At 41.7% G+C, this 22,785-nt stretch overlaps 1 protein-coding gene across 5 annotated transcripts in view; it reads right to left on the bottom strand.

Moving 5' to 3' along the window:
* The window catches only part of LOC124118241 (LIM homeobox transcription factor 1-alpha-like), a 72,691-nt gene that overhangs the window by 37,407 nt on the left and 12,499 nt on the right, over nucleotides 1-22,785 (bottom strand). For all 5 annotated transcript variants that reach the window (XM_046480349.2, XM_046480352.2, XM_046480351.2 and 2 more), the window contains exon 3: nucleotides 13,805-14,003. In XM_046480349.2, coding sequence (XP_046336305.1) covers nucleotides 13,805-14,003 — 199 coding nt within the window. The remainder of the gene's footprint in view (nucleotides 1-13,804; nucleotides 14,004-22,785) is intronic.

Below are 22,785 nucleotides of genomic sequence, written 5' to 3'. Positions count from 1 at the left end.
CGTTAGTTTAAACATGGTATCTATTAGTCATTGCTTATAGAGATGCATTGACGAAGCCGGGGCTTCGGCGTGAGGAGCTAACGCTTTAACCACTAGGCTACCCGACCGCATCCATCAGATGAACCCTCCTTTGACGACATTGACCCATATATTATACTGCTGAAATGTGACACTAGTATGAAAGAATCGAGTGATCCTTAACTTGTTTCAGTAATATATGATATGGGTCAATGTTAGCAACGAAAAGTAGTAGTAGTAGTAGTAGTAGTAGTAGTGAGTGAGTGAGTATGGTTTAACGCCGTTTTTAGCAATATTCCAGCAATATCACAGTGTGTGGTAGAGACACAAAGGTCAGGAAGAGCACGTTTTTTTGTCATCAGTTACTGGTGTGCTAATGTGTACAATGTTAATAAAGATACTACTACTACTGGGCGGTCGGGTAGCCTAGTGGTTAAAGCGTTCGCTCGTCACGCCGAAGACCCGGGTTCGATTCCCGACATGGGTACAATGTGTGAAGCCCATTTCTGGTGTCCCCCGCCGTGATATTGCTGGAATACTGCTAAAAGCGGCGTAAAACCAAACTCACTCACTCAACATGGAACCAGTTCCATCCAGAACAAATATTGCCAGTGTAAATGTATCGTGGAAAACAAATTCTTGTAAAAACTGTCCAAGGGATTATTTCCCAAAGAGAAAATGAATACAAAGGACAAATACAGGAACAGATACTGCTCAGCATGACTACTATATACCATCCACCCAATAGACCACCTTTCCCTGAACTACTTGCCAAGTCATCTCCATCGGACCCCCTTCCCCCTCCTCACCCCCTCCAAACCACACGCGCGCACTTCACTCCCTCGCAATTTCCTCCCAAATAATGACACCCACCCTCCCTGGGCCTTCAAGCTTGGGGTTTCGTCTTACACCTCTTCTCACCCCCAGGCTAAGCATCTAGCCCTCCCTGACCCTTGCTCCACCCCAAAGACTCTTAATTCCCCGACCCTCCAGCTTAGCTCACATTACCCTCTTAACCCTCCACCCCAAGTCCAAACCAAGCACCCAGATCTCCCCAGCCCTCTTGTCCGCTCCGGTGAATTTATGCGTTACCCCTTACCCTCAAGTGAGGCTAAGCCCTATTGCCCCATGCCTGCTCGCTCCCTCGCGCTCACACTGCCTACAGTCTAGCCACTGGGCTTGTATCTGTGTGCAAACTCTGTGGTCTACTTCAGTGAGCGTGGATTTCTCTCCACCGGTACAAGATTAATGACAGGATCAAGCCGGATTACTCATCAGCCCCCGCAGTGACGCGCACGTGCTGCACGAGAAAAGAGACAGAGGGCCCACCGTTCGTTGCTGAAAGATTCCGTCATGTTGTCATTGCCCGTGTGATGAACAATCTTTGTATTGCAAGGTCCACCATCACAAAATGATTGCAGCTCTGCAACTGTCATAACTCCCATAGTTTAACACACAATTAAAACAACAGTTGTAACGCTAAGGTCGCTTTGGGGTCCTAGATGTTTGGGAATGTATTTTTAAACCTATTATTTTAATTTTATTTTATTTATTTTCGGAGTGTGTGGGGGATGGGGGTGGGGTGGAAGTCCTTTTAATGTCAGAATTATTATTAACACTTCTCCCTTTAAAGTGAGTGAGCTGGGTTTTACGCCGCATTTAACAATATTCCAGTTATAACACGGCGTGTCACCTTAATGTGGGAGGAAAGCCCGAAGTGATGCAGGTCTCAGACGTTTACCACTTCGGTGAAACCACGAGCACGGGTATGGTGCTGAGAAACCTAGAAACATAATCGGGGCGAACCGGGATTCGAACCCACAATCATAGATGTCTAGGGTGCCCAAGGGACGCAACTCTGCACAGCGAATCGCGGCGCCTTAGACGACTGGGCCAGCCATGCCTCCTCTCCGTTTAAAGAAGGAAATAGCTCCCTGTCAATGCGTCATAAGTGAGACTACTAATGTGGAATGAGGGTGATGAGGGATGATATAAATCACAACCATTTTTCCCTTGTAGAGTTGCGTCCCTTGGCCACGTCAGACACCTATGCCCGTGTGTCTGAATCCCGGTTCGCTCCGATTATTTTTCAAGGTTTGTCAGCACCCTGCCTTTGCTCATGGAATTTGGTAAACGTCTAAGACCTGCACCACTTCGGGCTTTCCTCCTACAAGAAACTGACACGCTGTGATAAACAACATAATTCACAGCGGCGTTAAACCCAACTCACTCACTCACTCACTCACTCGTGCAGCGACAGGTGTCACCGGGGTTAATTATGTTGCAATAAAACCACATGCAACATGTGTAAAGAGCTCGTATAGTACAATATTGCGTAGATTTATTACCCATAGCCGAACAAGTGGTAATAAACGGGGGTGGGTGGGGGTTGGGGGTGCGTGGGGACCATTTAAATTGTCCTCTGCATCTACATCAGATAATGCTCCTGGTTTTACCCATACCGTCCAGGCAACAAATACCACACAGCTGTATTCATTGTCTGGCTCTGCTGGATATATTTTAGTACCGAACCATCTAATCCGCTCTCAGCGATTGGGAGGGATAAGCTAATACCGAGAAAGGCCGGACCATGTCCGTAGCGGCTGCGCTACCTGTAAAACTTGGGTGCGCGACGTACTGCGAATCAAATGCGGCCGTAATTCGATCTACGACGGGGCAATGGCGTGGGACGTCCGACTAGGAATCAAGTGTGCCCAGTCGGTGGTTAACAGACCACGGGTGGGATGAGGGGTATCATTACCTGCTAACTACCGTTCGGTGCGCGTGTGGCACGTGAGGGGATACATTATCCGGCATTTTAACGCCCCGTGCTTGTCGTTGAGCAGCATGCTGACACTTCTGAGTAATGATGACAGGTGACAGAGTGAACTGTATAAATAACCGCCCCCAAAAGGTTATCAACTCACGACAAATGTACAACATTTTTGAGAGCAACCGCTGATAAAACACCGCTTTAAATCCCAAATAAGTCGTAAACATCCCCCATCCATCCTTTGACTAATGACTGCTCCCTAACAAGGGTAGACAACTGCGATTAAGTCGCCACCTTTAAGCCGTTAATCCTTAGTTGATGTTAAGAAGCTGTCTGACATAAGCTGGGCGCCCTAAGGTGAATGTTGGGATATTTTGTTTCCAGTGTCAGTCAGTCAACACAGGTCTATGATGACGCGCTTATTTTGTTGTAACACTTTAGAAATGAACTCGCATCGCTAGATTCAATTTCAATCAGAAATGAGCGTTCATATATCATATCATTTTATCAAAATACAATTACCACGCAGCGCATTCTATTATGGTCTATGTTCATTATTTATTGAATTTCAGCTTTGTCTGGATTATATTAATTCTTCTCTTTCTCACAGCATTTCCCATTTTTTAATGAAAAAATGTGTCCAAGTTCTTAGTGAGAATTTTGCATTTTCCACATCCATCAAATCGTCAAATTTAAAGGCAAATTCAAAAATCTCAAATGCGATGCGCATTTTCATACAAATAATCCTTTTAAGCAAAACATAAATCAACAAAATGTGTGAAAAAACACTCAAAAACATTTTCTCGGAACCAAACGGTTCGCATTTGCAATGGAGAGCAAGTGCGTCGGTATTGATCGGAAAGGGTGTTGTATAAAATAATGATAAATTTTCATTCACCTGTCAGCTCCGTCCTAACAGTAGTAATGACAGCCATAAAGGTGTGCTCATTTACAGCGGAGGGGGGTCGGGCCGAGTATTGGGGGGGGGGGGGGGGGGGGGGGGGGGTGCTGTTGGAATAGGAATACGTTTAACCACGAGAGAGAGAGAGAGAGAGAGAGAGAGAGAGAGAGAGAGAGAGAGAGGTTAAGATGTGCGTTCAATTAGGGCACTGTTAGGGACGATAAGTAGGGAGTCGTGTGGGTACGGGAGAGAGAGAGAGAGAAAGAGAGAGAGCGCAGTCTATACAAAAGGTTGTGAGTCAGGTTTTACGCCGCATTTCAGCAATGTCGCGGGTCAACCACGCACTGTACCCACGACGAGCGAGCGCTGTAACCACTAGGCTACCCTATGGGGCCTTAAGAAAGGATAGGATAACGATGGAATTCGTGTGTAAGAGTGGGAGGGTGGTACAAGCAGCTGGAATGCTACAGAAACAGTCCATCCGTACAGACACATGGTTGTCAGTGGGACGATACAACATATAGGGGGGTGTTTCATCATCTATACATGGGTATATGGCTAAAGAGACGCGGAAGGGGATCACGTAAAATAGATTCGTAACGGACCCGTGTAGATCCCGGGTAGAATAGGTCTTCAGCAACCCATGCTTGCTGTAAAAGGCGACTATGATTGTCGTTAGAAGCGACAAACGGGATCGGGTGGTCAGGCTCGCTGACTTGGTTGATGCTTGATGCAATTGCTTGGATCGATGCTCATTATGTCAATCACTGGAATGTCTGGTCCAGACTAGATTATCTACCTGGAATATTGCTGAGTGGGGCATTAAACGAGAAATAATATCAGCAGAAATTCTGCGAGGTTTCAACCGATCCCCGTATGTAGTGGTATATATCTTTATATTCGCTCCCTATCCGTATTCTATATAAATACGAAACAACCTATCAAAATAGTTAGATTTCATATTATTCTGGCAAAACCTGTGCCTGGATACTCTAAGATGGACACCGTCACTGGTTAGTTTGTGATTTTGTTCTTAAACGCCGTATTCAGCAATATTCGAGCTATATGACGGCGGTCTGTAAATAATCGAGTCTGGACTAGGCAGACCAGTGATCGATATTGTAAGCAACGATCCACATCGTCGGGGTATGACCACACACCATGAACCAAGTTACCGAGCCTGACCATCCGATCCGTTTGGTCACCAACAGGTCGAACCCAGAATACCCACTAGCGTCGTCCCTAAAAGCTCCCACGGCAATTGTTTTAGAGTTGCGCTTTAGAAAAACATTGCATCTATTAGAGAGCGTTATTTACTTTAAGATGAAACGGAGCACCTAAATAACACACCTATGCATGGAATGGATTAAATAATGTTGATATCAGTTAAACTTATTGGAAGACATCAGGTCTTTGAATTGGGGTCTAAGGCGGATATATTTGGCATTATATTTTCATATGCAGCAAAGGTTATTTTCTTCATTTTTTGTGTGAGTGTGTGATAGAGTTAAGATTTATAATCACTCATTTTTGTTTAATTTAATTTTAATTTGTTTTTTGACTGTAAATGATATTCCTCACATTTTGGTATTGTTTGGTAATACATTAGGCTTTGCATTAAAGGTTATTTTCATTAATTTGAACATTGGTAATATATTTGCTTTGCAGTTGAGGTTATTATTTAATATTATGTATTTGTATAATACATTTTATTTGCAGTAAGTTTTTTTGGTCACATTTTGGGAATATTTTTTAAATTTAATTTCTTTTCAGTTACTTTATCATTGCTTTTTCATTTTCGGGAGTATATCCATCGCTAATGAACAAGCGGCTTCATTGTTTGGTCAAATGTGCAGCTGCTTCTAGATCTACTAGATGGAAATTATGTATATTGAATTTACTCTGCAGGGAAAATATTTACTTTCATCTGAAAATATTTGTCATTTAAAAACTTCCATTATCAGAATAGTTCTTTTAGTCAATTCTCAATATCTTTATAACCAATATTCAAAGTATTTCCTGATGGAACCACAGTGGCCAATATAAGTCATATATGGATTCTGGAAGAAGATACGAAGTGTGTGTTATCAATGTATCTGTGAAGAATTTTGTCGAAATTGACATTGGCAAGCATTGCTGTTATCAGAGCTGTGATTCTCCTGCCTTTGTTTCAACATAGGCCGGTTTTAAGTAATTTGTTATCGTCCCTTCAACAAAAGAGAGGAAGACTGTCCAAACACCAGACAAAGACCTCGTGGCATCTAACAAGATATGTAAATATCCACGCTTTTATTGGTAGCGAATCCTTGCCCTGACTAGCCCGTGTGTTCTTCCCCAACAAGACAGGATACGGCCATCTTTTGTCATCGAATTTGCTCACGCTTTGAAGCAGACTGCACGTGGGACAATTAATGACGCTTCTTGCCAAGGCTTGCGGGCAGCTCCCGAACGTTATTTGTTTTTCTGGTGTCCAAATTAATCTCACGGGTACCTTCTATTCACCATTACATCACACTCGCTACTGTCGTCTGCTCGCAAGGTTCGCGCCACATTGAAACTGTCAGCCCTATAAATCAACGCTCAAGAGGAGCGATGCCGCGCCACACAGTATTAAATGAGGGTGTCGGCTCCCTTGGGAGAGGAGATTGACTAAACGATGTCATTAAAGCAATTAAGTCATTGACATGGCTTACAATATTACTAGCCCTTCGCTACAGATACTACGAAATACCAAGAAAGACTCGCCATTACCCTTCGGCACCCCGACCTAGCATCTGTAATTAAGAATCAAATGACGACCAACACGGGAGTTTCGGTTGCATTTATTACTTGGCTCTGTACTCATTTAACATAAGATATAATCGCCATCGAGGTGTTAGGGAGAGCCGAGTAGAGTCACACTTATCAATTAGTAGTCTTACGGAAAGTACTTTTACAACAGTTAATACGTAGTCGTTAGGTAACACGCCTGTTAGACGGATGTTTGATTGCAGGTGTATAATGAGGCGTGAAGAAATCGTTAAATTTAACCAAATACAGCAGTTATTTAAATATTATTGATAAAGGCCTGGGTGATTAAATAACAGACTGATAAGCTGTTGGTTAAGGCACTAAACCATATCCCGATGGAGTTATGGTGTATAACACTTTGGAAGATGAACACTCCATTTAACAAATATTTTCTTAAGGATACCACACAAAGGTAGATTCTATTCATAAATATTTTAAAACTCTAATATGTTTTTAAATTGTACAAAACCTATTTTGTTATATACAGAGTATTCCCAGGCCATGATATAACTGAAATACTGTTCAAAGCGGCGTTAAACTGAAATACTGTTCAAAGCGGCGTTAAACAAAACTCACTCACTGTGTATCATATTACGCATAAAATAACATTTCAAATTTAATTTCGTTACATATATGTAGTATGTAATAAATAAAGTAATATTTCAAACGACCATAGCAAACTCGGGAACCTACAACATTTGGTTTGCATTTGCTTCAAATGTAGTGGCGCTTATTAAAATTCTACTAATATTTGTGGAAGTAAAGCATATCATACAGACAAATCAATTAAAAAACTTATATTGCTACCCCGACGAAGCATATCAACAACGCATTGGAACAGTAACCATATTAATTACGCCTTCATTAATATACAGCGTTTCGATGCATCTGTTTGATGGGGGTATCAAACAATCTATTCATTTTCTCACCTTTGGGTGTTTTAAAAAACCCAATATATTCACACTTTCAACAATGCCAACAATATTTTTATTTTGGTATATTTTTCAACAAACAAAGCATTTGACCCAACCCCCATCCTATTAAATGAAAGAATGCTCCATAACTTAAATCAAAATGAACCTAGTAAAAAGATGATTTAAATGACTACCACAACAAACAAGTAAATAATCCAGGCGCATCTTTATATATTACAAGTTTTATAAATACGAATAAATTATAGCTATAATAATATCCTGCAGCAATTATACATAGAAGAATATTTAAATCGCCACTAAAAAACAATAGCATACGTAAGGTACATAAACTATTCATGTTTGTGGTTGAACTGTTCATATGGTAGCTTTCGCGATTTTTATTAACGATACCATTACAGTATTTGTCCCGCTCTCATGTGCAACATACTGGTTGAAGGCACATTTTCATAAATCTAGACTATCAATCTCCCAGCAAATATTATTAAATTTCACCTGAGATTTTCCTGGTGTGTTTGTGTTAAAAATGTTTTATCAACAATAGGTAGCGTTTTAATTAATACAATATATCCAGCATGCAAAACAGCCGAAACCACATACACCACGCATTGTGTGTCAAGTCATGATATTGTCTAAACACATGCGTGTACATCACGATATATATTGAATTATTATTATTTTTATGGCTTGAATGTGTGTCAGTTTCTATTGAAATATACAATCAGATCTATCGTTTGTATCATCATGGCCTACTGTGAGCCTGTTGCATGGTGACAGATGGCCAAATTTAATTTGAGTTATATGACATATAGCATTGCATACCGAGTTCATGTAATTACAGTTTAGGAGAACTGCAAAACACGAAATGTGAGACATTAACGCAATTTAGAATTGAAAATAATTGCTGATAAATTGCCAAAAAATAACCAGTACCAATTAATAAAACGAAATTGAAAGAATTGATGAAAGTCATACAAATATCATTTCATATTTTCTTTAACACTATGAATATTCACGGTTTTTTAATTTATTAAACGAAAAAGATGTATCTTGTTTACGAATAATATTATTTTTAAATTTTTATTGGAGAAAAGCATTTTTATTTGAATACAAATATATTAAATGTGGATATGAAACTGAAATATTCGAATAATTCATGCGAAGAATATATAATGTGAAAGGCTTTATGGTCAAAATATCAGTTTTATGTTGATCTACGCTTAAGCATAAATCATAAATATACAAACTCACACAGAAGCTGGTAACATTCCTGAAGATGTATTCCATAGCTAAGACTTTTAATGCACGTACAACAAAATGTTTTTCTTTTATGAGGATAAAATACTAAAAATATTTTTAGAGGAAAATATATATTTTATTAATCAATAATTTTCAAAAATATTTTGAAATTATTTCTTGCTGTTAATTTCACGTCACTCCACAGAAACATTTGACACATTGCTGACATATGTCAGTTGATATTAACAAGTGTTATCGACACCTCGCATTTCTGTACTATTGACGGAAGTCATTGAGAAGCCGAAAAACTCCACACAGATACAGCAGAGCCTTGAACTATACACGCGGGATTATGGATATTCACATAAATAGGAGCTTCCCCAACACAGCAACAATCCAAATTAAAATTTGAGAGAAATCCAAATCTCGATTTGGTGCCATGAAACTTAATTTGAAATCCGAATAGTTCATTAAGATTTCAACACAATTGATCGCCATATATGATACATCAGCTTACGCGGAACCATCTTGCCAGGGCGATAATGACAAGGATTATACCTTATGTACAATGTTGACCCACTACATGTTACCCACTACATGTTACCCACTACATGTTACCCACTACACGTTGACTAGCTTTGACCAAACAGGTTGCACGCATGGCTGGAAGTAATTGCATATAATACAGTGTGTAAATGAATAGGTCTTTTAGATGACACAAAAATAAAAAAATATCTTTTATTTTATCTTTTATCTTATCTTTATCCAGGAAACAGAGGATAGGTAGTTTCCATGCAAAAATTATTCTATTGGGATATACTTTTAAAAATGATTGTTTAACTGAATTACATAGGACGTTAAGTCACATTGTGATAAACGTGTATATATGTGTATTCACTTTTAACTACCCGCTTCAACAAATCTTGAATGTATGTACATAATAATGATCCTCGATCAATATCTGCTATTTTGAAAATGCTTATATAAACAGAACAATATCTGATACGATTTAAAAATTCTATTTAGATTTAATATTTTCTAATCATGTTCTAAACACCGTCCATCAATAAATATATACATGAATATGTAGATAATTTTAAACATCACTCTCACATGTGGACGGGGTGAAACCAGTGATTTTAACCACAACTACAGAGAAAGTCATACTATAAGCAACAGTAAATGCACATTCGACAGATTGGACATTTTTGATCTTCCACCATTATAATGTATTACAGACGAAATTGTGCATGGATGTTATGTACTGACCAACAAAAAATGTAAAATATGTACAGTTGTGAAATATTGAAACAATAAACCCAAAATGTGAACTGAGTCGACTGGAGGTAACCAGACCTTTGGTACGATGTATGTGAGCAAGTGATGCGTTTGTAGGAGCATACAATTCTCTGGTGAAGAACTTTTCATTTAATGAGTTTAAAGCTGAATAAAATTCGGCGTGGTTTCTCTTTTCTAACTCACCTGTGCATGTACATAGTACTATATACCCACGTGTGTAGACGTACATACATTCACGTTCGTATTTGCAGTACAAACTAAAGTACCGCGCAAAAGAAAGGATACAGTATGTTCGATGGTGGCTAAAAACGAAAAAACAATAAATGGTAATTCGATGGTGATGTTTTTAATGCGGGTATCATAGTTTTGTTTGGACCTTAAATTTGCAGTGTTCGGCGACTGTTTTCAGCCTGGTATTATTAACGTATTGTTGTTTTGTAATTATTTTAGTCAAATTCAATGTTTAAGTGGATACTTGTGTTTGCTCGGCAGTTTATTTAATGACCAGATTTCCCTCCTGTCGTATTCACAGGTGTATATATTTACATAAGTATGCACATGTGTGTGTGATATTGTGAATACTGTCTTTGATGACCCATGCATACCGAGGAGCGCTGGTGTCTTTTTCAAGATAAAAAAAAAAAAAAAAACACACCTGGTGTTAATATTAAAACACAATGTGTTCAGGTGCCCGTGGACGGTTACAGTATGTGTTGTACATAACACTGACTCACCGGTGCAGCTTAATCAGCAACATCAGCAATGATTTTCAAAGTTGCTGAACCGTGTCAAATATTTTTATTTTTTATTAACAGAATGTTTGTTAAACGGTAAAACGTTTTATAATATCTATTTTATCATTATCATGTATTAAGATACCCTCATAACCTATGAAATATTACATAAAACATAATATCTTCAAGAATATAATACTATTTGGCAGGTTTTGCACCATGGCTTGAGCGCAAGTGAAATTCAAAGTGAAATTGCACAGTTCTACTCCATCGGCTATTATGTCTCTTCATAATAGTAGTCATGGCAACAATGAGTCCAAGACAGTATATAAGTTTTATAAATAAAGATAAAAAATGTATCAACCTTTTGCAATAAATAGTTCACTAAAAAAAATTAAAAATAATTTCCTGTCCGATTTTTTATCCCTCGATAGTTTTTTGTATGAGGACAGTGCCTGACTATCGAGGGATTTGGAAAATTATAATAATTATCTGACATTTATTTTATTTATTTATTTTATTTAGAGAAGATCTACTTTACGGCATTGGTATAAAGAACTCTTCCCAGAAGGGGCGGTCGGGTAGCCTAGTGGTTAAAGCGTTCGCTCGTCACGCCGAAGACCCGGGTCGATTCCCGACATGGGTACAATGTGTGAAGCCCAATTCTGGTATCCCCCGTCGTGATATTGCTGGAATATTGCTAAAAGCGACGTAAAACCATACTCACTCACTCGCTCCCAGAAGAAAGGGACGCCGATGGTTCCACGACCTTTATGAACTCAAATTAAACAACGCTACACGTATGTTTGTTGCTGAGGTTAAATTACAGATGTTAAGAGATGTGTTCCAAATTTTGACAATCTTGTGGAACTTTCTGCTGTATCTTCATGTCTCCATTTTTCTACATCATTCATCTTTCAGTTTTTTTCTGGAACCACCAGATAGCTATGCGTGAGTGAGTGACTGCGTTCAAACCTGACGAAGATCGCTATGACGTCCATGCTTTAGGACTTATATTTTCAGGGATTAATGCATTCGACAGTACAATTGTTGTAGACACTACAGTATCTAAACAATATTGAATAATAAGTCACCGCTATACACACTAACATGTATGAACATTCTATCTTCTCACACTTTACACATTAACTTGTGTAATCGTATCTTCTCACACAAAATACATTAAGCAGTTTAATTATTCTATCTGCTGGCACTATATACATTAACATATAGAACCATCTCCTGACACTACCAACAAGTATATATACTAGTATATGTCATCTTCTGACTGTGCAGGTTACCATACTATCCAATTCGCCTTGTCATGACTAGCATTGTATACGAATACTTGTATGATAATAACATTCTGATGCTCTCTGTGTTATCCTCAGTGTCCCGTGGCACAGGGTTGTCATTTGTTCCTGAACCACATGACATCCCTCCCTTCTTCGCTTCTCGCTTCTCTCAATACCCCCCTCCCTCCCTGTCTCCCATCTATCTTTCCCTCCCCATTCCTCTCCGCATCCCTCGTCCTCTCTTCATCCCTCCCTCCTGTCTCTCCATCCATCTTTCCCTCCCCATTTCTCTCCGCATCCCCCCTCTCTTCATCCCTCCCTCCTGTCTCTCCATCTATCTTTCCCTCCCAATTCCTCTCCGCATCCCTCGTCCTCTCTTCATCCCTCCCTCCTGTCTCTCCATCTATCTTTCCCTCCCCATTCCTCTCCGCATCCCTCGTCCTCTCTTCATCCCTCCCTCCTGTCTCTCCATCTATCTTTCCCTCCCAATTCCTCTCCGCATCCCTCGTCCTCTCTTCATCCCTCCCTCCTGTCTCTCCATCCATCTTTCCCCCCCATTCCTCTTCGCATCCCTCCTCTCTTCATCCCTCCCTCCTGTCTCTCCATCTATCTTTCCCTCCCAATTCATCTCCGCATCCCTCGTCCTCTCTTCATCCCTCCCTCCTGTCTCTCCATCCATCTTTCCCTCCCAATTCCTCTCCGCATCCCTCGTCCTCTCTTCATCCCTCCCTCCTGTCTCTCCATCTATCTTTCCCTCCCCATTCCTCTCCGCATCCCTCGTCCTCTCTTCATCCCTCCCTCCTGTCTCTCCATCTATCTTTCCCTCCCAATTCCTCTCCGCATCCCTCGTCCTCTCTTCATCCCTCCCTCCTGTCTCTCCATCCATCTTTCCCCCCCATTCCTCTTCGCATCCCTCCTCTCTTCATCCCTCCCTCCTGTCTCTCCATCTATCTTTCCCTCCCAATTCATCTCCGCATCCCTCGTCCTCTCTTCATCCCTCCCTCCTGTCTCTCCATCCATCTTTCCCTCCCCATTCCTCTTCACATCCCTCCTTCTCTCTTCATCCCTTCCTTCCCCGCTTCTCTCAATTCTACCCTGTCTCTCCATTCATCCATCCCTCATCCCCCCCCCCCCCCCCCCCCCCCCCCCCCAGACTCTCTCCTCCATCCCTCCACTTCCGATCGCCTGCCTCACTTGGTTTTGCTTACAAGGGGCGCCATTAACGGCGGTCACATGTCAAAGTAGCCGACAGGCCAACCCTCCTGGAATGACTTAATTAAAACATTTTACAAATATACGACACCCGTCTCAACTTTGAACAAAAGTGTGGATAGATATCATGTTTGATATAAAAATGCCTTAGACTACGGTTTTCAAAAAGATAAAATTTTCAAAGAAGACGACAGGTGGGTTTTGTGTAATAAATGTAAATTTGTGATTTGCAACAACAGACTCGTCTGCCTCGTCCTATATGCACGGGTAGGTTAATGTAATGTAACATGCGACCCTGTTTATCCAGTGAAATAGTCCGGATCAACGAATCCTCGTCTGAACCAATCATGTGTGGTCCTTTCACTTGACTAAAGGCGTTCCAAAGTGAAAATTCCGGAATGAGGAGGGTCCGGATAATCGCGGCCCGAATTATAAGTTTAAAAGGTCAACAACAACAGGAAGCATTATCTTGTACTGCGCATGTCCCACACAACCGGAAGTCAGAAGCACAGAACAGAGTCGTCTTCAGCACGCAAGTGGAACGTTCGTTAAATATTTCATATTTTTGACATAACCATAATACAAAATGGAATAACATATTTAGTACTCACTTTTCGTAGTCTGTTTTACAGTAGAGCTTTCTGTCCCGGGCGAAGCAGGATCCGGTGAGAGGTATTTGGCATATTGCGCACTGGAGACAATGTTCGTGCCATGAGTTTTCCATGACTTTCAACAGGAAGCGGTCTTCGATGGGGCACTGACACCCAGAACACACCTCCTTGTGAACCACTGTCTGGGAAGGCATGGCGTCTGAAGAAGTCAAAAACTGGTAGTTCAGGCGGTGTTCATGTAAATGATTCTAAAAATGATAGTGTATATTAAAAGATGTGCATGGCGTCAGGGTAGCCTAGTGGTTACGCCGAAGACCCGGGTTCAATTCCCGACATGGGTACAATGTGTGAAGCCCCTTTTATTGTGTCCCCCGCCGTGATATTGTTGGAAAATTGCTAAAGCGGCGGAAAACCAGTCTACCCCACCGCCTAGTAGTAGTAGTAGTAGTAGTAGTAGTAGTAGTCTGACATCACACAACTTTACGCAAGTCTACCTCTTTCTCGTGTTGATATAGATCAAGGTAACCGACAAATAACATCTACATTAGCTCTGTTACGAATTATTGAGACTACATACACCAACCCGTTCCTGCTTAGAAATAATTGTCACAACGTTCAATTAATTTTTCACACACCAGATTATCTGTGTAAAGATCGACTTCACACATACATGTATAATGGATGTTGTTACTCATTGCGGAAAGATTTCCATCTGTTTGACAATATATTTGATAAATCTATTTGATAAATATAATCATCTATTTGACAATATTATCATGTCCATTATCACGATCCGGTATATGTTTGTTTGGTCTAATAATATAAATTTTCAAACTAAACTAAAAAAGTAGTTTATAGATTTATGATAGTATTTTCCAGTACAAATCAAAGTATTTACGTGTGATATGTTTTTTTAGAGCCTAGGTATCAATGTTTGTAAAAGAAATATCAACATGTCAAACTCCAGGTAAGGTATTCCCAGTGCACTAACGCAGAGGTTAAACTATCAGGCGATCGTGTTGCCGCACTGACACCTTGCTCCATAAACCCCACAAACATATTGACGACCATGTTTGTGTTAGAAATTATACTTTTTAGAAAACCATCATTGTATTATAACTAAACATCTCCAAAAGTGTTGCAGTCTCTTTGAAGACCGAGTAACACACACGATGCTAAACACAAGGCAAATAGTCCCCCTCTCGACCGCTTTGATAGCCTTGCATCTCGGCATGGTCGGCGCACAGACCTCGGGTAGTGGGAGCGCTGGGCAGAGAGGCTATGGACGGGGGAGATATGTAAACTTGGGGAGCAAACAGAAATATTGAATACAGTGTTTGGAAAATCCTCCAAAAGCCGGCCAAGTGTCAAGAACTGAGAAGGATAGTGAAAGACTATCGGAAATCTATTCTTGTTTTGAGTACAGGTGGTGCGAGGTTGGCCAGTAATCTGAAAATGATATACAACGACATGACAGTGGGACCTCTTTGATTCCGAAGCTCCAAGAAAACCGTTGTGAAAAACAATGGCGGGGAGCTTGGCTGGTATTGAGAGACGGGCAATAGATTTGGCAAACCAAACAAAGCCCTTTGTGGTCAACGATTGAAAAGCCATTTTTCACAGGGTGGTCAAGTCGCCCCCGTGTTTGACTGGCAGCTGAGGGGTAAGGGGGCATGCGGGTTGAGGAGGGACCTTTGGGGAAGGGGTTAGAGAGGACAGCTTTAGAGACGGGTGGGAGGTTTGAGGACATGGGAAGGGGTGGGCGGGGTGCACAGAGGTTGGGGTGGTGGGTAACAAAGGTCATAATAGTTGTCGTGGTTCAGATTAGAGAAGATGGTTTACGGTTGAAGGAAGACACTAGTTGAAGGTTATTGTTGGCTTCGATAAGATATAAAAATCGGAAATAAAATGCCTGGCAAAAGAAAGCATACATTTAAAAATTAGATTTGATAAAAAAAAAAATCCAAACGTCTTCAAACATTACTAGGCTGAAGTAACAATTGAAACTTAACGTCCAAACACAACCATGTAACCCGCATGAAATACATTACCACCGATTAACCATTTCCAGTTTGCTTCATTTTAGCCCGGCAGTTTAGATGCTGGTTTTGGCGAAGACCAAGAAGGAAGGTGTGTTTTTTTGTGTTAATACTTACTGTATAAAGAAGGTGGATATATTCCTATCCTGTCGAGCATGTGTCTTGCTTCTCGTGACATTGACGTGTGACAATAAACTGCAGTGGTCCAGACAAAATGGATAGGTACACTTGTGACATACTGAGATTAAAATTCGAACGTAAATGACACTATTGTCCACCTACGTTGTCAACGCGACAAGTTTTGTGTGAGACAACATTCGTATTAGGTGTGATGGCAATTGTCAAACATGACCACACGGTCTTTTTCTTCGGAAATACAAACTTATTCGAGAACGCTCGGAAAGCATCGGGTAGGACCAATTGATAACAACTGTTCCGATGTCCGACACACAGTTTACGCCTACCAGACGCGCGGGTTAAACAAATAACATTTACTCGGATTTAACAGAGAGCATATGCTCGGGTTTAAGAGATAACAGATGCTCGGATTTAACAAATAACATTTACTCGGATTTAACAGACAGCATATGCTCGAGTTTAAGAGATAACAGATGCTCGGATTTAACAAATAACATTTACTCGGATTTAACAGACAGCATATGCTCGAGTTTAAGAGATAACAGATGCTCGGGTTTAACAGATAACATTCACTCGGGTTTAACAGATAACATACACACGGGTTTAACAGATAACAGACGTTCGGGTTTAACAGATATCATTCACTCGGGTTTAACAGGTAACATACGCTCAGGTTTAACAGATAACAGGCACACTGGTTTAACAGATACCATTCACTTGGGTTTAAGAGATAACATTCACTCGGGTTTAACAGATAACAGACGTTCGGGTTTAACAGATAACAGGCACACTGGTTTAACAGATACCATTCATTTGGGTTTAACAGACACACGGGTATAACAGACACAGGGGGTTTAACAGATAACAGATGCTCGGGTTTAACAGATAATATTCACTTGGATCATACAGACAACAGGCACACGGGTTTAACGGTTAATGTGCACTCGGGTTTAACAGATAACAGATGCTTCCTGGTAGTACTGTAAGGCTGATTTTTACATTAGAATCAACTTTGAAATATTTATACTTATAGTGCATTTATCATACCCACATAACAGTCACAATATAAAACAAAACAAGTTTCATGAATGTTCGTGTTTCACGTATTGTGAATACGAAATAAGTTAAATTACTGTTAAAAAATACTTAATCTGTTTATCATACTCACGTCAGGTTTGATTGGAGACGTATACGACTCAGTTTGGTTCATATTTTGCCGATTCCGTTTCAAACATAACCAATTTATGCGTTTCGTTTTGAAAAAAAAACTATTTTTCGCAATGATACTAAAACTAATTAACCATAAACATCACATTGATAAACGTCCCTGGCATGTTTCCTCTCCACATACCACGATAATCATAAAAGCACACACAATGTTTCGAGTCGGGTGACACTTAAAGGCGCATGCCACTGCGAAGGTTGGACTGTTCAATTCACTCCCGCTGCGCACATAAACCTGCGCCGCAGAGGTGTACGCTATCACGCTTGAGCGCACAAAACTACTTGGTCTTCAGTGAGGTTTCAAGAGATTTGATGAGTTAGTCCTGGTCGGTTTATCAGTGCAAATAGACTTGGGAAGCATATAGCTTGATCAGCAGCGACGGCACGCCGTTTTTGGTTTGACACTCCGATGATGTACGGATTACGGACACAGAGATATCAATGACCCTCCCTTTCAACATTCGGTCGAGGGTGAAGCCAACACACGGCAGATTGTGAGGCCACCACACGGTAGATGGTGAGGCCACCACACGGTAGATGGCGAGGCCATCACACGGTAGATGGTGAGGCCAACACACGGTAGATGGTGAGGCCAACACACGGTAGATGGTGAGGCCAACACACGGTAGACGGTGAGGCCAACACACGGGAGATGGTGAGGCCAACACACGGTAGATGGCGAGGCCAACACACGGTAGATGGTGAGGCCATCACACGGTAGACGGTGAGGCCAACACACGGGAGATGGTGAGGCCAACACACGGTAGATGGTGAGTCCAACACACGGTAGATGGTGAGGCCAACACACGGGAGATGGCGAGGCCAACACACGGTAGATGGTGAGGCCAACACACGGTAGATGGTGAGGCCAACACACGGTAGATGGTGAGGCCAACACACGGTAGACGGTGAGGCCAACACACGGGAGATGGTGAGGCCAACACACGGGAGATGGTGAGGCCAACACACGGTAGATGGCGAGGCCAACACACGGTAGATGGTGAGGCCATCACACGGTAGATGGTGAGGCCAACACACGGTAGATGGCGAGGCCAACACACGGTAGATGGTGAGGCCAACACACGGTAGATGGTGAGGCCAACACACGGTAGATGGTGAGGCCAACACACGGTAGACGGTGAGGCCAACACACGGGAGATGGTGAGGCCAACACACGGTAGATGGTGAGTCCAACACACGGTAGATGGTGAGGCCAACACACGGTAGATGGCGAGGCCAACACACGGTAGATGGTGAGGCCAACACACGGTAGATGGTGAGGCCAACACACGGTAGACGGTGAGGCCAACACACGGGAGATGGTGAGGCCAACACACGGTAGACGGTGAGGCCAACACACGGGAGATGGTGAGGCCAACACACGGTAGATGGCGAGGCCAACACACGGTAGATGGTGAGGCCAACACACGGGAGATGGTGAGGCCAACACACGGCAGATGGTGAGGCCAACACACGGGAGATGGTGAGGCCAACACACGGTAGATGGCGAGGCCAACACACGGTAGATGGTGAGGCCATCACACGGTAGATGGTGAGGCCAACACACTGTAGATGGTGAAGCCAACACACGGTAGATGGTGAGGCCACCCTACGGTAGATGGTGAGGCCAACACTCGGGAGAGGGTGAAGCCGTGGTTCTGGAACATCATAGTTTTGTTTAACGCCGCACTAAGCAATAGTCCAGCTACCTGAGGTCGGTCTGTAAATAATTGAGTCTGGACCAGATAATCCAGTGATTGACAGAATGAGCATCGAGCCACGCCATTGGGATACGATGACATGCATCAACCAAGTCAGCAAGTCTGACAAACCGACCCTATTAGTCGCCTCTAATGACAAGCATGGACCAATGAACATCATAGATACTGTGAGGTCCACAATGAATGCTACGTTTAAATAAAAGTTTATAACCGATTGGAAGCTTTGTTAAAATGAACGCTATGATTAGTTAGAACGTTAGGATACAATGGACGCTATCCTCAGAGGGCTTGGATAAAATTAACTCTATGCTTAATAAAAACGTTTAGATTTAATTAACACTATACTTGGAGCGTTTGAATAACGCTATACTGAGTTAGAGAGCTTGAATATAATGAACATATGCTTAAATAAAGCGCATGGATGAAATGAACGCTATCCTTTGTTGGAATACTAAATTCAAATAAACGATATACGACGCTAGACGGCTGGGATAAAATGAACAATATACGTTGTTAGAAGGCAGCGTTAGGACGACCACGCTGCTCGGTTAGTAAGCAATGTTAAAATGGACGTTAGAAGTTGAAATACAGTGAAAAGCTTTCAGTTTTCCGTGACGATGCCATATAACTTATATCGGAACCATTTTGTAAAGACGATGGTTTACATTCCCAAATGTCAAGTAACGCTCGTGTCTAATTAGAGTTTCAATATAGATTTTACTACGATTTGCAGAGGTTTAAAACTTCTTTGAAATACAGTTCTCGAGTAGATACTGTATATACCAAACGTTCAATTAACACCTTCCCCATACTACTTCAATTATTTGGATGAAACTAATTTGGTATAATGTTGCAAATTCAGCCTGTTTTATAAATGTTCAAGGTTTTGATGCCCACAGTATAAAGTGAGCTACTTAACGGTTACTGGGTGTACGATGTGGTTATAGGATGTTTAAGGCTGACCCTGGTAATTAAATATGTAGTATGTAAATATCACATCAGCAAACACATTTCAGACGCTGGGTTCTATCAGATTAGTACAAGAGATTATAGGTGGAGCTATCGCCGGTCGCAGGAAGACAAATCGCTTTTCTTGCGCTTATGACGGTAGTCACTTCGATGTATAATGGTCTTACTTGTAGGACAACTAGTTTCAATCACCATATTCAAGGCAAAAAATGTTAAATGTTATTTCGATTACATAACATCTCATAAACTCACATTTTTATTGAGATAATCTTATTTAATATTCAGGCGAGGGGTAGTGGTATATCATCACGGTATCGACAGTCTATTCAAAACATATTTTCCGCTTTTTGAATATGTCAACCGGAGAATAGCACGTAACCATTCATCGAAAGATATAACTTAGCAATTCCAAGTCAAGGCTTTGAAAGGAGGCCTCAGATATGGTAAAATAATGAGTTTGTTTGTGTCTGCTCCACATGTTTCTCTCACTGCAAAGCAAACTCCAACTCACGGAGCATAGCAACGTCGTGAACTCCATCGTTAAACGTAGCCAGGACGCCGGCACGATGACTGCGGGAGCTTTCGATTGAACATGGAACCGCGGCCAGTAAGCGTGACTGAATGATTTCAAAGCGAGAGGGAGGCCGGGGAATACATTCTCTTGCGAGTTGCTGTGGCCGCCAAGAAGCGTTTTTAGCAAACCCCCGGGGAGAACGCGTGTGGGTTACGTCTCGCGACAACAAGGCTCGTGTCGTGCCACACGCGCGCACGGATCTCAGACGTACCTGGTTCCTCGGTGGTCTCCGTATCGGCGGAATTTCCACGGCAGATGGAATCGAGATATGGTGGTGAAGTGGCGAGTTTGCGAAGTCGTAACTCCTGATACTGTAATTGTCGGGACTGTAAATCTTGACGATACTTGTAGCAATAACGCCGCATCCCCAGTCGATATGAACCACTCCACAATCTCGCTGGACGAAACGCGTGCAGCTCTTTTCACACACGCAAGAATGTAGATCCCTTTCTTTGATATTTTGACATGCATATGACGCTGTTAGATTAGTCTTAACTCGTGAAAGCGCAGGTGAAATATAATTTACGAAGTAGCATGTTTTATGCACGACAGCTAGCATATTTATATGAGGACCTCGTTAATATATCACATTCTGAGTCCGGTTGGGATTATGAGACCAAAAACTCGTAGTAATTCCGGATAAGAATAGTTTGCCCCCATCAACCTCTGCTGATCGTAAGAGGCGACTAAATGGATGGGGTGGTCACGCTCGTTGAATGTATGTCAGGTATCCAAGTTGCGTAGATCGATGCTCATGATATCAGTCACTTGATTTTCAGGCCCAGACTCGATTACCTACAGGCCGCTATCATATAGCTGGAATATTGCCGAGTGCGGTGTTAAACTGAGGCAGGATAACAGCAAATCATGATTTCGAAATAATCGTCAAAAATGTGGATGGATATGTCATTAAGCGTGGCAATACGTGGATCGGGAGGTCAGCATGTGCGGCAATACGTGGACCGTGGGATAGTGGGGGAGGGGAAAGAAGATAATGTTTTGCTTCCCCCCTCCCCCCACCTAAATGTACATACATGCAGAGTATTTGCTGCAAAGCTGAATCTAGAAGTAATCTGATGTTATATACATATGTTAATATTTAATAGTCCAGTAAACTACGTTTATAACGAACACGCTTATAACGAACTGACGGATATAATGAAATGTAGATTGATCCCCTCCATTTGCTGTATTTATGCTGTATATATGCTTATAACGAACTACGGTTATAACGAACTAAAAATAGTGGTCCCTCTGAGTTCGTTATAACCGTAGTTTACTGTATACTTGGTAGTTTTGTACTATTCTGAATCGGTGCCATAGTGACTTGAAACATCAGCTAGGAAGCGGATCGAGTTCTAGTTCATATGTTGTCATTTTACTGCAAAAATCACGTTATAACAGAGGCTTAAAAAGAAAGTGATTATGACGTAACTGAACTACACGACATTTTATTGTCAGATAATTTGTATTTTGATTATGTATTTTATCTTGCCTCGTGAAAGTTATATCTTTAAAGCGAAACTTTTTGGGGTTAAAACTTGCCTAACACCACAAACGTTTCTTCCCGTTGACATATCGGAACTTTGCTTGAACCCATCACTGCTATGTTTCATACGAGGCAGGTATTTCCCCTTTTGCCCATCATTGGTTGACGATTTGTATTCGGGGCAGACTTGGTCCCCTATCTGCCGCCATTGACTGACTGTGTATTCGGTGTTGAATTGACACTAAATAACCCTTCACTGTCTTCCTGAGATACCAGACCGCCTCCGTGGTCCATTTGTAGAGCTTCTGCCCGGAGAGCGGAAGGTCTGGGGTTCGATCCCCGGCCGCGTCATACCAAAAGACTTTTAAAAGATGGTACTTGTTGTTACCCTGTCGGCATTAAGGGGCGAAAACAAGGTCTGGTCGGCTCGGTATACTGTGTCTGAGAGGGTATTCATGTTGAACTGCGGCATGGTATCTCAGTGAGCTAGCACTATAAATCGGCATCAGTCCGTACTAGTACAAGCAGCCACACACATACACACACGTGCATGCACGTCGCTATATTAGTGCAATAATCCTGAACGCGACGTTGAACCCCATTTCACCTCACCGGAGATACCTTGATACACACATCCCTGGGATGCTTGTCTATCTGGGGGAAACGTAGACACGTGTTCCAGCATCCTTAACGTATCTGTCTGATCACGTGTCCAATCGTCGATACCCGTAGGCAGAAACAATTTAGCGTACCACGTACAAGAAACAAAATCCTAATACGTCAATGTGAACGCCTATTTAGAATCTAACGTTGACCTTCACCTTAAC

The sequence above is a fragment of the Haliotis rufescens genome, unplaced genomic scaffold, assembly GCF_023055435.1.
Source record: "Haliotis rufescens isolate VD_foot unplaced genomic scaffold, xgHalRufe1.0.p SCAF_8, whole genome shotgun sequence".
In the NCBI taxonomy this organism is placed as follows: domain Eukaryota; kingdom Metazoa; phylum Mollusca; class Gastropoda; order Lepetellida; family Haliotidae; genus Haliotis; species Haliotis rufescens.
Note: the sequence above shows the minus strand (reverse complement) of the source record. Positions and strands in the feature narration are given on the sequence as shown.